The 16,470-nt window shown below is 32.1% G+C and overlaps 1 protein-coding gene and 1 pseudogene across 3 annotated transcripts; both read right to left on the reverse strand.

Annotated features, from left to right (window-relative positions):
- Positions 1-1,326: 1,326 nt before the first annotated feature.
- On the reverse strand, positions 1,327-3,487 carry LOC146902840 (soyasaponin III rhamnosyltransferase pseudogene; annotated as a pseudogene). Its single transcript, XR_015022110.1, has one exon. The product of XR_015022110.1 is annotated as a soyasaponin III rhamnosyltransferase pseudogene (transcript).
- Positions 3,488-4,947: 1,460 nt separating this feature from the next.
- On the reverse strand, positions 4,948-13,535 carry LOC146902841 (Alkaline-phosphatase-like family protein). Of its 2 annotated transcripts, none has more exons than XR_015022111.1 (20): positions 13,154-13,535; positions 13,029-13,063; positions 12,819-12,940; positions 11,859-11,948; positions 11,575-11,694; positions 11,350-11,433; positions 11,137-11,214; positions 10,693-10,818; positions 10,516-10,605; positions 9,651-9,686; positions 9,495-9,550; positions 8,828-8,960; positions 7,319-7,763; positions 7,130-7,221; positions 6,494-7,040; positions 6,212-6,329; positions 6,060-6,105; positions 5,648-5,804; positions 5,477-5,560; positions 4,948-5,373 (listed from the first exon to the last, which is right to left on the reverse strand). XR_015022111.1 is itself a non-coding variant. In XM_085733958.1 (20 exons), the coding sequence occupies exons 1-20, from the start codon at positions 13,402-13,404 to the stop codon at positions 5,233-5,235; spliced, it is 2,847 nt and encodes a 948-aa protein (XP_085590084.1). In that variant the 5' UTR covers positions 13,405-13,535; the 3' UTR covers positions 4,948-5,232. The 2 variants fall into 2 exon arrangements, 1 of the variants encoding a protein (XP_085590084.1); XM_085733958.1 differs by having other exon boundaries at positions 6,064-6,105.
- Between the last annotated feature and the right edge of the window lie 2,935 nt (positions 13,536-16,470).

Here is a 16,470-nt window from a genome sequence, read left to right on the forward strand (position 1 = left end):
CATTGAACATTTTCACTCGTTCCCTGTTGAAATGCATAGTTATGCAATAACATGTCGCTTATAATCCACGAGAATCATGATGATGTCGCTTAATCAAAATGTGTTGCTTGCAACTTCAGATCAAAATGCACATAATTGAAGAAGCTCTCTACATCCCCATGTGTTGCTGGAGATCTACTTCACTGCCTCTCAACATAGTGGGCAGAGAAGACAGAAATGAATTTTTCATGCATTCTCAAAAGCTACCTGATCTACCTAATGAAGCAGCTATGTTGGATATGTGTTGTACGATGTGCAGTGGTCTATCCAGGCTACTGAAAGATGGATCTTAATTTACTAGATGTTGCCATTGCACTAGTTCACGCACATCCTTCGAGTAAAAAAAACAGACCAGAGATTGGTGCATGACAAAATTGCAGAGCAGAAGCACATAAAGGGCAAATCAAAATATAACAAGAGAACAATTGGGCAAATTAGGTCAAAATGGTAATAGAAAAGTCAAACTCAATTGACATAAATGTCAAAATTTGTAGAAATAATTAACAGTATCAGCACCGCTATTCTCATACAAAGCTACTTAAAATGGAAACTCTCAACAAATTATAGACACTTAACTTCAATCAATCAATCATAAATTATGTAAAATGAAACATAAAATTAAACAATTTTACTCTTATGGTTAATTAATAGTGTAAATATTTTTACACTAATTCTGTATACAAATTAAATTCTATATATCAGTACATTGACAGGATATCAAACACAACTTGGAAAATTATGTAAATGCTTTTCTACGGTTACAGTTTCTACTTATAGTCTTTTTGAAGAATTTCTACCTATAGTCTTAGTTGAAGCAAGTGTTGTTCATAAACAATTTTCTATGGAATAATAGCATAAAAAACCATCCAATTTGTATGCATCGTGCATGACAAATTTGTATGCATCGTGCATGACGAGGATAATGAAGAGATATGAGAATTAGTATATGTCCAGATATGGCACGATAGGAAAGCACCGAAGCATATTGAATAAAAATAACTATCCATGACCATCACATTAATAAGGACAATACTCTAAAATTTAACAAAATTATTATTTACTTTGTTCAAAAAAAAAAACAAAATTATTATTTACAAGACTAGATATTATTCATAAGGAATCTCCAAAAGAATAATATCCATAATGACAATCGATATAAGCTCCCTAGCCCTTTCTGAACTTAGACTACACATCAGAATCATGAATGAAATAGAGCAAATTCATGATCATTTCTTTGGCCTATACTCAAGTGAATCGTTTAGTATTTATCTCTTGGACTTTTAAAAATAACGAGGAAAAGAATTTTTTTATTAATGGTGGTAAGTAACAATGATCAAACTTTTGAACTTTGTCCATGAAATTACAAAGTCAAACTCTTGACAATGAACTGACATCAACATCTTTTTTTTTTTTGAAACAACAAATATTATTAAGCAATATCCGCACAAGACGCACGTGATACGCAAAGCAACGAGCTACAAAGAGGTGCTGGATATACCCGGAACACCTAAGAAAAAAGCCCCAAAAGCCACACAATGAGATGACAGAAGCTATGACCCTGCAATCTGGTTAAGGCACCAAATTCCAAGGGCATAGCGACACCAACCTGAAACCGCAAAACAGCAAAAAACTGCCTGGCCGCAGCTCTGCTATCACAGCAGCAGACTGCCACACAGGCCACCACCAGCACAGAACCGGACAGCACCCTCCCCCTACCCGAAAACCTGTGACAAACACTCAATCGGGTCCCAACACCACTCATAAAACATACAAGAGGGGATATCCAACCTAGTTAGACTCCATCTCCAAGACAAAACCTTCACATCTTCCACAATACTGACATCAACATCTCATGGACTAATATTGCAATAAGATTAAAAAAACCAATTGAAAGAGAAACACATGAAATATGCTTAATTGTCGGAATGAACTCTATGCTTTTGAAGAGCAGCAATTAAATCTTTAATGTATTGATTGTGAAGAGCTTTTGAACTGAAAAAATTTCCCATATCTTTAGCATTTTTCCTGTACGTACTTCCTTCCTCGTCCACTATTACCAACCTCAATGTTTTGGCTACAGAGTCCCTAGTAAAGGACCCATCTTGCTCACTCCTTGGTACTTCAACAGCCACTTTTTTTTCTTCTAGTAATCTTGCATACAAACACTGGTCAAGTATATAAGGCAATGTGACAAGAACATGCCCAAGATGAAGCATCTCAACGACAGAACTTGCACCACAGTGACTCATACATCCACCAATTGATGGATGAGCTAAGATTTTGATCTGGGGTACCCAGGTTTTCCAAACAATTCCACGTTGTTTTGTTCTTTCCTCAAATCCTTTAGGTAATTCAGATACACCGTCTTTACGATCTTTCAAAGCCCAAAAGAAAGGCAACCCAGAAAGTTCAATTCCATGAGCTAACTCAGTTAAATCTTGTTGATCTAACCTTGACTCACTTCCAAATCCAATGTAAACAACAGAAGATGATTCTTTAGAGTCCAACCATGCCTTGATTTTGACCCAATCAGGGTTGTTTTCTTCCTGTTGGTCGTCTCTTATCTGCAAGGATGGTGGAAGCACTCCAACAGGAAGCACAGGAACCTTGTATCGGTGAGAAAGATAATCTAACCATGGACCTTCAAGTTCTCTAGAGGTTCTGATAATAAACATGTCAGCACTTGTGAATACTTTGCTGGTATCAGAAGTAGTGACTGTTTTTCCACCAGACTCATTCTTAACAGATTCCTTTATTCTCATCAGCTCATAAGGTTTGAGATAAACGATTGTTTCGAAAGGAAGCCACTTTGGTGGGCTACACATGTTTATGGCTTGATCCCTCGGTGGATTAAAGAAACATACGTTCAAAGCTGCCAGTATACTGTAATGAGCACAAGGAATGTTAAGGCTTTTGGCAATTGCCGGCAACCAATCAGCTGCACAATCATAGAAAACCCAATCAGGCTTTGAAGTTTTGAGTATCTCAGTAACATCGTCTTGTAGACCGTTATAAGCCAACTTAAGATAACCAATCATATTTTTTGGAATATTCTGCATGCTCTCTTCACCTTGTAGTTGTTCTATATGTGGTAAAGGTGATTTAACCAAATTGATGAATGGTTGAATTGTTTTGGGCGCCTTAGGAATTTGATCAATGTTTTTGGGAGAGTTAATCAAGGTGACAGTGTGACCATTTTGAGCAAGAATTTTGGCCAACTCAAAATAAGGGAGTACGTGTCCCATAGCTAGCCATGGGAGCATTGCAACATGAAGAGGCTTGAAATTTCCATTCTCATTCTCAGTTGAACCCATAGGATAGGAACGGTTTAAAGATAGAGTTAAGGATGAATGGATGTAGTGGTAAGACTCTGATTTTGAGTTTTTTTTCTTTCAGTTGAACCCATATATATGCAAGAAAAGACCCGTCTCCACTGTCTCGTGGAGCTTGCCTGTCACGTGGGTTTCGTCTATCGCGTGCTACTCGTAAAGATAGAATCATAATGACAAGAGTCAAGTCTATGTTGTGTATTGAAAAAATATTTTCCATATTTTAAGTATGAGTGGACATGGTTCGGTTTGAGATGAAAACTGAACCGAATTGAACTCAATTGTTTGGTAAATTTAAAATAACTTACCTGAACTAAATTGTTTGCATTTTAAATTAAACTGTTCCAAACCGAACCGACTTGTTTTGAACCGAACTGAAATGTTATTATAGGTACAGTTGAAAAAGAAAACGAAAAAAATATTATAGGTACAGTTGAAAAAGAAAAAGAAAAAAATAAACGAAGTCGAATTTTAGTTACCGAACTGTTTTGAACTGAACCGAACTATTTTAGTTCAATTTCAAAACTGTTTAGTAATGGTTCAGTTTTTTTGTTTGGTTCGATTCAATTCAACAGTTCGATCCAATTTTTTGGTTTTTTTTGCCACCCATAATTTTAAATATTAATTACATAAGTTCCACGAAACTCTTGTCACATTTGTTTCTTTAATTGATATACAGGACATAGGTTAGCATTTCCCTAAATAATAATAATAATGATAATAATAATGATAATAATAATGATAATAATAATAATAATAATAATAATAATAATAATAATAATAATAATAATAATAATAATAATAATAATAATAATAATAATAATAATAATAATAATAATAATAATAATAATAATAATAATAATAATAATAATAATAATAATAATAATAATAATAATAATAATAATAATAATAATAATAATAATAATAATAATAATAATAATAATAATAGTTGTAGTAGTATATCCCCTCAAAAAAAGAATCAATCAATCTTATTTTCTAATGTAGTGTCCAACACCTACCTAAGACCTTGAGAGAGCACACTCCAATGTCTCAAGACAATGTCTATTTACAAGGATTATCCATTTGTGCGCTTTTTTTATTGCGTTGATGCTTATAAATTACGAAAAGTAATTCTTATAAAATTTTGATTTTGATTAAAATTATACTTACTGATATATCTCATTTTCAAATTGTAATAAATCATACTCCCTCCGTCCCTCAATACTTGACCTACTTGACCATTTCACACAGATTAAGAAAAATGTAAAAATAAAAGAAAGAGAATGATATTTTTACTGAGTTGCCCTTATTATTTTTAAACCTTCACTTCTAAGTAATGATTACTTTCTTTGTTCCACTACAAACTTTTACATGGAGACCACAAAAAGTATTTATAAGGGGTAAATTTGTCAAATTCTGCATAAAAATCTGAGAATGTCAAGTATTGTGGGACAAATATTTTTTCCAAATAGGTCAAGTATTGAGGGAAGGAGGGAGTACTTATCTTTTTCAATGACACCAAAAATATAGCAAATATAATATATATTCTTTTTTTTTTTTATGTAGTGATCACAAAGCATTTAATAACTATCCTGTGAAGAGTGTATATTCTTTTTTTCGGGGAAGAGTGTACATTCTTAAAATTGTCGCATTGTCATAACAAAATCAGGGAACAGCAAAATTTTATGCAGCAAAAGGAAGAGTACAAATTGAAGTCTGTCTGCTACCATATACTTTCGGTTTCACAGTTGTGCTGTGTCAAACAAACAAAATCAATATCAATCTAAAGTAAATCGGCAGAGTATAATGCTATGGAAGCTCAGAAGCAAAGGTAAAAAAAGTAAAAAATAAATTGGTGTGTTATTCAGTAGTTTGATGATTTCAGTTCCAGATCATCATCATTCCCTTGATCAAAATAGTAAATTGAGGCCAAACAAATCAAAACGTCTGTAAGAACAAGTTCAAAGACATCGAAAACAAACTTCGGAGCAAATAAGCCCCAAACCTGCAAAATTTAATATTAATATGCATTTAGTATTATATACTGGCATCAAATATTTGGAAATAGGCAAAAAGAAAATTATTGAAATAAAAAATTGCCCATTTACCATCAGGTGCCGCCTTTGAATTGTGACACACAGTATAGTGAAAGTGGTTATAACTGCTGTTATGAGCCCGTACGTTGTATACATCTATATAAAACAGAGAAAGGTCATTGTGTTGATCAAGCAAAGCATTCGGTGATCAAGTAGGATCTACAAAAGGAGAAGAACACTCACTTGAGATAATTGTGTGAAAAGAAAATGCTTTCCAAGATTACCCTGATACTTAGTTGCTACAAGAAATGGGAGTCCAAATACTGGAAGGATGATAGAAAAACCATAGGTATCAATCGTAAGAAGGATTGCTTGGCGAACAAGCATAAACTCTTCAAACCTGAAAATGAATTAATATTATAACTGATTTACCGAGTGAGCAGTAATAATAAAAGTAAAACCAGAAAGATATAAAACCCCCTTTAAAAGCCAATAACCAATGAGTCAGGTCTCCAGACAAACAATTTTAAGATAGGCAGATTGCAATGGTTACTTTTGTTTAATTGTGCAAGAATTTCACATTCTTACACCAAATGTATCTCAAGTGTTTGATATATACTCCTTAAAAATAATAAGCACACACATGACATATTACTTGCCCTATAAATGCAGCTCCGTAGCGGAGACCATCAAATGCACACCTGAAAAAAACAAACAGAATGCAAGAGCAATAAAGCTGTGAATTTATACACAATCTTTGAAAAGAAATGATAGTTATAACTCAAAAAAGTTAAATTATGAAAGTACCAGTGACCACTACAAAAGAAGACACATGTGGCGAAGAGGCTCCATTGCATGATAGAAAAACTTCTGCCAGGTCTGTTCTTGCCAGTTTCTATATTATCCAACCTCATAATGCAATAGCCTGGAAGGTAAATTCATAGACAACATATTTCTTAAGCTCGTGAAAGTAAAACCAATGCTAATCTACAAATATTAACAGCATAAACAAAGCCTGCCAGAAATGTGTCTGAAGAATCATGTACAGAAATTAAGTATACAGCATATGAGCACAAAAATAAAGAGCACCTCCAACTATGGATGCGAAGGCAATTATGGGACCCTGTTTTCCAGAAAGAAGGATTACAGGTGAACTCCATGCAGACAACATGGCAGTTGTTTTCGCAACTAAACTTGTCTTGCAATCTGAACAGCTATGCTTAAATAGTTGACCACATGCCAATAATAACAATTGTCCCAAAGCAATAGCATAAACAATTCTAGGAATATAAGTTCTTCCAATGCTTTCAGGCATCAGTGCAACACCAAATCCATCACTGTCTGTGATCAAATGCACTAGTATTAGCATATAACTCAAGATAGTACCCAGTATGACATACTTCCAAGGCCAATCAAAGAAGCTGCAATTGGTGGCCTTGTAAAGCCAAAATGCTAACAGAATCAAAACAAGCATTGGTATAAGTTTTGCTGTATAGTCCCAAACAGGTAAATCAGATGCTAAGCTGGCCATCCATGAACTGTTGTCTTTCATGAAAGCAGACGTTGCAGCCTGCTTGGACAGCCCAACTTCGATGGCGAATCGGCACAGGGTGCTCAAAAGAAGGAAGCCAATGCTCTGCAGGAACACATACCTTAGCATGCTAGAAAGTTCATAGATAATACTGAGTTTTTAAACAAAATAAGTAGAGTAAACTAAATACATACTTCTGTTACCAGCTTCTCCTTGACAACTGATTGCCGTAATGCCACAATCCCAGATGTGCTCAAAAGAAAATTTGCTACTTTTCCTTCCTCCACTGACAACAAAGTTTAATTGAGATTCACATTATGACTATGAATTTTAAACATTTTAGATATACAAATTGGAAAGCATGTGAAGAATTTCACACTTACAGATATAACTGTTCGAAAGGAGACTAAATGAGCGTATTCCCAGTAAAAATAATGTAAAAGTTGAGGAAGTGATAATTGAATAATTTCCAGACAACGACAAATTTACACCATGTTGTTTGGTCGCCCTTAAGATAGCAAAAACTTGAAATATAAGTGATATTAACATGATTCCGATGCCAGTTCCCATCATGTTTAAATCAAACTCGGTCCATTTAGAACGAGCTAACTCGGCAACTGTTGTTAGAAATTTGAAGTATGCATCAATTTGCCACTTAAGTGCAGGCACCAATGCATCACTGGTATTGTCTTTATCAAGCAGAAGCTTTTTGGTGGAGTACAACCAATGATTCTCTGCTTGAGCATAAACACTTGCTATTTGGGATAAGTCATCATGGGAAAATCCAACAGCTGACGAAGCTGAGTAAGCATCTATATATCTTTTCACCTAAAAAAGAAGCAAACTGTTGAAATGACTAAATGACGTCTTCCGTACACATGTGCACGCTCTCCCTTCTGCGAATATCTTTTTGAAATTGCCATAAGTAAACAGCCAAAAAAGGTATGGTAGTAAAGCCCAAGATTCTATCCTTGAAATATAAGAAGTCATTTTGAAAGTATAAAAAACTAGAATGTGACAGAAACCTAATTCAAGAGAAATAGAAAGCTGTATTATAGATTCAAAACAAGAGCTATTACAGAAAAGAGACCCCCATATTCATAGAGCAAAGATCCTTAGAGAAACTATTTCAAACATACATCTCATTTCCTACTCTTTACTCAACTCTCCACTTCTTATGTTGTAAGGCCTAACAAACTTGTCAATTCAGCACTAATAACAACCTCCCTCCCCCCCAAGCATTTGTATTTATCACGAATAATGCTTCCAAGTCCTGGGCTTGCAATGATTTGATTTGAGCCCATTAATCTGGGAAAAGGGCAAAAGGGTAAAAGGGCAAAGGATTTTACTTATAACGAATAATGCTTTTCAATTTATCAGGAATAATGCTTCCAAGTCATGGGCTTGCAATGATTTTGATTTGAAACTAAATTTTACTTGCATTATTACAAAAATGGCGAAAGGTTTTTTTTCATATATAAAACAAAAGACAAGTTTTAATCTGGGAATCCAAGTAGCATCAAATAGGAAAAGATAATTTAGCTGCACTGGTTCAGTCTGGAAAATATTTAAATGTTATAGTGAACTGTGTGTTTAGGTGTTTGTGCAGCAAGTGGAGTCAACTATCAAATTCCAGCAGCAAATCCTTTATCAAATATAAGCATTCAGATCTTTGAAAATTAGTAATTTGTTAAATGAGAAACGAAATGAGAGACAACACTGAGTTTTGAGCAAAGTAAGAGCAAATGCAGCAGCCAGGATAGAGATATCCCAACTTTTTTAAATGCACCATCAGGGTCCTTTTAACAATTTTACAGCCAGCAAATATATAAGTAGCAGCAAAATTGTAGAAATGGTAATTTAGAATTAAGAACCAAAGATTCAACAAATACCTGCCAAGTATTGATGCAAAGTGCATTAGCATAATTTTTCATCCAGATATCTGGTTCTGGCTGCTTTTTAGATGCATCAGATTTCCAACTACCAGCTCCTAAAGCATATAATTCAGGATTGATGTGGCCAATGCTGAGGAATGAAAAAGATTACCTTGTGAGTTCTTAACTTAGTTCCTGTGAAGAAATTTCTATAACAATGGGATACCACATGATGCCATGCCATATGAAAATACAGAACCAAACATCAAAATAGAAGATTCCAGATTGAGGAAGTGATACAAGAATAGGATTCAGGCCATATAGAGCCAACAATATATCGATATGACCAAGCAATATGGCTTAGCAAAAGCAATATTCTGATGACAGTGGTAATAGGTAGAGTTTGGTTAAAGTACTAGAAGAGTACACCGTACACGTGCATATACCCGTATATTTTTTAAAATCAAAGGGGTACTTAAAAAAAATTGCAGTGGTAACATTATCAACTTTACTGTTCATACATATATAAGTATCCAGACCCATTACTTGCATTTTAGTTTCAATGCTTTTTCCTCTAATGTGTCTTTTTTTAAGGAATACATTACAATTACAATTAATTATGTAGATAGGCAAATATAACAACAAAGTAGACAACAGTAACGTAGACAAGATTCTTACACTGCACCTTCCATAAGGGAAAGGAATGCCAAGCAATGCTGACATTGTTACTGCAAAATCAAGCTGTAAAGAATGATAGGGATAAATACAGGTTTTGAACAAATTAAACTGTACACAGTTTTCAAAATTTAAAATACTATTAAAACAGAATAGCTTTCCTGACCTGTTGCATAGAGCTGATACAGACATTCTTTCCATCCTGATATGTAAGACAAGATACATAATTTACCCGGAAAAAAATAGTTAAAATCCAAGCATATAATTATAATATACTCCCTCCGTTTCAAAATGAGTGTCGTTTAAGGTTTTGGCACACAGATTAAGAAATGGAATGAAATAATCATTAGACATAACACTTTTACTAAACTGCCCTTACTTTATAAGAAAAAGACAAACTTAAAGTTGCATTGAAAATTGTGTGAGAGAAAAGTTGGGGTATTTATTGAGGGTAAAGTTGGAAGAAAAAAATTAAAGTTGTATTGGAAATGTAAAGTGACATTCATTTTGAAACAATTTTTTTTCGCTAAAGTGACACTCATTTTGAAACGGAGGGAGTATAGATCTAACTCAGTTTCATGATCTTGAGAGTCAGATAAGAGTAACAGGGTCACCTGCCCATGAGTACAATGATAATGTATCCAAGCATATTCATTGAGTTAGATATATTAGGTAATATTATGCTATGAATAAATAGGTAATTATGGAGACATTGGAAAAATGTAAAAGTAAATACATAATACTACCTAACGATATATTAGGTAATATTATGTATGTAATGTTACATTTTTCCAGTAGCTCCAAAACTGCTTATTTATCCATACCATACCGTAACACTATCAGTTATTCTGTCATTCCCAACTTCAAAAATTATTTGTCCTTTCCATCTTGACTATTCTAGCATAATACTAGAGGCAGTTAGCATGGAGAAGAAAAGGCAAATATTTGTTGAAAGTTGAGAAAGGTTCTTAGAGCCACCAGCAAACCATCATGTCTATGCATGTTTCAAATTTTAAAGGGATGGTAAATACCAGATCTATTTGACAAGAATAACTGTCAAATTCTGGAGGCACAGAGGAAAGAGGCTCCTTAAAACTCATGGCAAAAATGGCTGTTTCCACCTGCAAGATGTTATCGTATGTAAACATGGGGGAAAATATATTGATCAAGTAAAGCATATCAACAGACACCATAAGTGTGGTACACACCTCTTCTGCACTCCCACCACCATGATCACCATTTAGGGTTTGCCCATGGTCACCCATTACCACAAGCAAAGTATTTTCATGTAAGCCCCCAGGTCCAGACTGATTTTCCAGCACTTCAATAACTCTCTAACGAAAATTTAGATTAGTTTGGTTACTAACTAGGCATGGGAATCAACAAAAACTGAAAATGAAATTGGGATAAAAGACAATGAAATTGGGATCAGACAACCAAAAATGCAGGAGAGATACCATTAACCCACATATATTGTCAGACAACATATAACAAAAAAAATGATTAGATAAATGAAGCAGAAAGCATAGGCCATAAAAGAAAAACTAGTTAACACAAAAAGTGCCACTTAACATAGTGAAAACTGAAAAGGAACGGACAACGATGTAGAGTAGACCACATACTAAACATAATTAGTAATTACCAAAACTGACCTCTAAATAGTTATTGTACTGCTCCAACTTTTCTATCATTGGAGTTGAGTCAACACCAAATATATGCCCAGCATGATCCTAAATAACAATCAAAAAACAGGACATGGTGACATTTCCTATCTAAATGATGAAGGGTGAGAATGGGAATAACAAGATACAGAATATGGATATCATGACTGCTAGGTGCATAGTACAAAATGATATGAAACATACCACTCCAAGAAAATGAGCAATAAGAACGTCCCAATCTTCTTCATATAGGGATGGAAATAAATGTTCAACGCATCCGTTATCAACCTAAAATATAAGCAATGCCATATTACAGTAGCTGAATGATAAACCAGACAGGAAGATGCAAACCACTACTGCTCAATTAACAGGTATTGCAAGGATTAAAAATTCAATCGAAAGTCAAACTCAACACAATATAAGGCCTACCGTATGGAGATCTTTGACATTAAAAGAAGGGTATGGATAGGATCTTTCAAAATGATGAGGAAATAACTGTGTCCATGTATCATCCCCCATCATAACAACTTTCTTCCCATTTTGAAACAACTGTAGGTAAACATATATGTATTTAGAATAAAAATTGGATCTAACTGCCTAGTCGGCAATTCAAATTCAGAAATGTAGAACAAGGACCAATTTCAGTCTTGAACTAAACAATATTTCAAACCATAAATATTAGAGACAAGGAAAAATTGAAAAGAAAGGATCACCTGGTTAATGAAGTTATCCTCAACAATAGCAGGTGCACCAAAGCTATTACCAACATCAACAAAAGTTGGAAGTCCACCGGTTGTCAAGCCCTATCAAAGAACAGATGAAAGCTATCAGCTCAAACAATGAAACATTAAGGCTCTGGTTGGTAAAATGTAGCGGATAGCTGAGAGCTCATCAATAGCTGATGAGCTTCTAGCAGATAAGCAGGCTGGTTGAATTTGGAGGGCTGAGAAAAATTAAAGATTGAACAAATTGATAAATGTGAAACGACATAAAAGAATATTTTCATTTAATATTTAAGTTTTTTCAATTAAGATAACAAGGGTAAAATTAAGAGAAAAAAATAATAAGCTACAAGCTCAAACGCTACTTGAAGTAGCTTATCAAAAAATGCTACAAGCTAGTAAAAAAATCTTATAAGCCCGTGAGAAAGAATTGTTACCAAACAGGTCTATTCTGCTAATATGAACTTGTAAGTTATGGTATCCGCTAAAAACTCAAAAACTAGCCTTACCAAACAAAGCCTAAATCATGGTAGTCAAATCGGGGTATGTATCATGTGTCGTTTGACCACTTTTTTGAATCGTATATTGTATCGTGTATCGTAAGATACATTAAAAAAAAATGACTTAAAATATCATATAAACTCCAGAATACTTCAAATATCATATATAAACTTCAAGATACTTCAAAACTCAAGTCATAAACAAAAATAAATAACATAAAGCATCCATAATTCAATCAAAATCAAACAAAACTCCATGATAACTAGGAGGTTTTAGACCCTTACCATATCCACCAACGGGTGTTTAGGGATACAAATTAAGATACATATCAGTGAAGGGTGTTTTTGTATGTAGGATATCATAATCCATAGTATCCACAGTCCTAATAACCTTGTGACGGACAAATTTAAATGTGATAAAACGTGATAACTAGAATGGAATTGTATATACCTTCAAGCGCTGCAAACTAGTGGTAGGTGGATCAGCAATAGCTTTAAAAATCCTAGCGGAAGAGGGTCGTGAGGATGAAATGTTATTCAAAACTTTCAATTTATCCATCCAGGGTTTAGTTTCTATGACATAAAAAGCATGTCATCAACTTGATCATTTATAGCAAAGATTGAAGTAAACATCACAAGTGGTAACATAGAGATAACTAACCTTGAAAGAAGGTACTGGGAGCAACAAAATCAAACCTAAAACACAGAAAAGATAGCATAAGAAAGTTAATTAATGGTAAATTGGTAATGTTGGTAGTTGCGATGGACTGACGAGTGTTGAGTTACCTGAGAGCATCGAGAACGATGATAACGAGACGGTTAATTGCAGGTTTGGTCCAGCAGGAATCGTTATTGGGAGAAGAAGGAAAACATGGAGAGTGAGATACGTCGGAGCAATGGCTGTAATGAGGAAGTTCGGTTCTGGTGAGGAGAAAACCGGTGGTGAATAGAAGAATGGCGATGAGATGAAGTAATAGTGTTATCCACATCGGCCATATGTATTGCCACTTTCCGATCTTCCGACGTCCTTCTTCCATTCTCGTTGAAATTGAAGATTCGAATCCTTCCTTTGAATTTAGAGATGAGTGGATTAATTCAATTCAACGGGTGATATGTTAGCAGTATAGGCAGTCGACGATCCAAAGAGTTGTCTTCATTTTTTGTGTATAAAACATAAACTTTACCTAAACACCCAAGATTATTGTTAATTCTGGGTTTTTTTTTTTATTTTTTTTTTGGTAAACATGTTAGCATTTATTCAAAAAGACATAATTGAGTAAATTTAAATTACAAAATTCTAAATATTTTCCTCAAAAAAAAAATCTAAATATTTGCGTATTAATGTTATTTTATTGTGAAAAAATAATATCATTTTATATTTATTAGATTGTTAATTTTATGAAACACTTCAATTAGATTATCAGCTATCAATCATCAACTATTAACCATAAATTTAAGTTATAAGTCAACGCTTATTTTTTTAGAGAATAAGTCATCAGTCATAAGTTAGTTTATTAGTTATCTCATATATTTACCAAAGAGCCTTATTAAATTATACTTAAATTATAGGCTTAATAGCACTTTTGGCCCCCTATGCTTGACAAAATTGCGATTTTGGCCCCCTATCTTTGAAAACTACAAAACCGTCCCTTATGTTTCGTTTTCGTTGCACTTTTGGCCCCCATGGTCAATTTTGACCTGGTCCACGCTGACATAGCACCCACATCACTTATATGAAGGGCCAAAATCGCAACTTTTGCAAACATAGGGGGCCAAAAGTGCTATTAAGCCTATTTTTTATTTTTTTAATTCATTTTCTTTTTTTTCCATTTTTTTTTTGTTTTGAAAAAATTTAAAAAAAGAGGGAAAATTAAAAAAAATCGAAAATAATGAAAAAAATACTGAAAATTTTTTAAAAAATTGGAAAAATTAATAAGAATGAAAACAAAAATCTGGAAAAACAATTAAATCATTTTTTCGGTTTTTTTCCTTTTTTTTTAAAAATAAAAAAAATAGTTAATATGTTTTTACCCCCTGTAATTTAGGCGAGTTCCGGTTTTCCCCCTGTAAAAAAGATTCTTTCAATTCCAACCCTGAAATATGAAGATTCTTTCGAAAACCCCCCTGATCCCATCTAAATCAGATTATTTTTTAATATACATACCACATCATTCAATCATTTTAATAATAAAAAAACATTAAAAACTAAATTTTTTTTTAAAATAACAAAAAATCAGATTATTTTTTAAAAAAATAAAAGATTGATTTTTTTAAAATTTTAAAAATAACAAAAAATCATATTATTTTTTTCGAAAAATGAAAGAAAAAAGCAGAAAAGACATTTAGATTTTTTTTTGAAATTTAAAATATTAGAAAAAAGTTCGGATTTTTTTCAAAATTTAGAAGATATTTAAAAATACTGGAATTTAATTTTCAAAATAAGAAAAGTTTAGATCTTTTTGCGAAATAAAAAAATGGAAAATATTTAAAATTTTAAAAATCTGGATATATATTTTTTTAAAATCCAATTACAATAGAAAAATTAAATTTTAAAAATCATATAATCTGAAGAAAAAAAATTGATTTTAGTTTAATTAAAAATTTAGCAAAAAATCTGAGAACCTTGAATTACATAGGAATATTTTTGTAAAAAGAATTATTAATGCGTGTAAAATTTTAAAAAGTGTCTTATTTAAGAGACATTAAAATTTAAAAAGTGAGTACCTCAAGTTGCTCTTCCAATCTCTTTTGAACTAAAATTTATTTTTTTTCTTCAGGTTATACGATTTTCAAAATTTAATTTTCATATTGTAATTGGATTTTAAAAAATATATATCCAAATTTTTTAAATTTTAAATATTTTCCAGTTTTCTTTCCGCAAAAAAATCTAAACTTTTTTTATTTTGAAAATTAAATTCCAGTATTTTTAAATATCTTCTAAATTTTGAAAAAAATCTGAACTTTTTCTAATTTTTTAAATTTTGAAAAAAAATCTAAATGTCTTTTCTGCTTTTTTTCTTTTATTTTTCGAAAAAATAATCTGATTTTTTGTTATTTTTAAAATTTAAAAAAATCAATCTTTTATTTTTTTTAAAAATAATCTGATTTTTTGTTATTTTTAAAAGATTTTTAGTTTTTTTATTATTAAAATGATTTAATGATGTGGTATGTATATACACACATGTCATGCGAAATTTTTTTTTCAGATTTTTGTTTTCATTCTTATTAATTTTTCCAATTTTTTAAAATTTTTTCATTATTTTCGATTTTTATTAATTTTCCCTCTTTTTTTAAATTTTTTCAAAACAAAAAAAATGGAAAAAAAAAGAAAATGAATTAAAAAAATTAAAAATAGGCTTAATAGCACTTTTGGCCCCCTATGTTTGCAAAAGTTGCGATTTTGGAGATGAAATTGAAGATTCGAATCCTTCCTTTGAATTTAGAGATGAGCGTGATATGCAGTTCAAGCAAGAAAGACTGGATTAATTCAACGGGTGATATGTTAGCAGTATAGGCAGTCGACGATCCAAAGAGTTGTCTTCATTTTTTGTGTATAAAACATAAACTTTACCTAAACACCCAAGATTATTGTTAATTCTGGGTTTTTTTTTTTTTTTGGTAAACATGTTAGCATTTATTCAAAAAGACATAATTGAGTAAATTTAAATTACAAAATTCTAAATATTTTCCTCAAAAAAAAATCTAAATATTTGCGTATTAATGTTATTTTATTGTGAAAAAATAATATCATTTTATATTTATTAGATTGTTAATTTTATGAAACACTTCAATTAGATTATCAGCTATCAATCATCAACTATTAACCATAAATTTAAGTTATAAGTCAACGCTTATTTTTTTAGAGAATAAGTCATCGGTTATAAGTTAGTTTATTAGTTATCTCATATATTTACCAAAGAGCCTTATTAAATTATACTTAAATTATACAAGTGAGGTATCATGCTTTTTATCATCCATATAATTATCTCAAAAAACAAATTCACAATTGAGATGATTCAAATATGAAAATTAATTTATTTCCATGTACACAAACTCTTCTCTCAATATTATAAGAAAAAAATTACTTTCAACTAATGGAATAG

This window comes from Medicago sativa, chromosome 8, assembly GCF_051527215.1.
Source record: "Medicago sativa cultivar Bolivia chromosome 8, Bolivia_mono, whole genome shotgun sequence".
Classification (NCBI taxonomy): domain Eukaryota; kingdom Viridiplantae; phylum Streptophyta; class Magnoliopsida; order Fabales; family Fabaceae; genus Medicago; species Medicago sativa.

Excerpts from the sequence above, each read along its gene's own strand:
- LOC146902841 (XM_085733958.1), bottom strand. The coding sequence starts at position 13,404 with ATGGAAGAAGGACGTCGGAAGATCGGAAAGTGGCAATACATATGGCCG. Across the intron at positions 11,434-11,574 it reads ATGTCAAAGATCTCCATACG|GTTGATAACGGATGCGTTGA; the intron begins GTAGGCCTTATA and ends CTTATATTTTAG. Across the intron at positions 5,805-6,063 it reads TACGGAGCTGCATTTATAGG|GTTTGAAGAGTTTATGCTTG; the intron begins GCAAGTAATATG and ends ATTCATTTTCAG.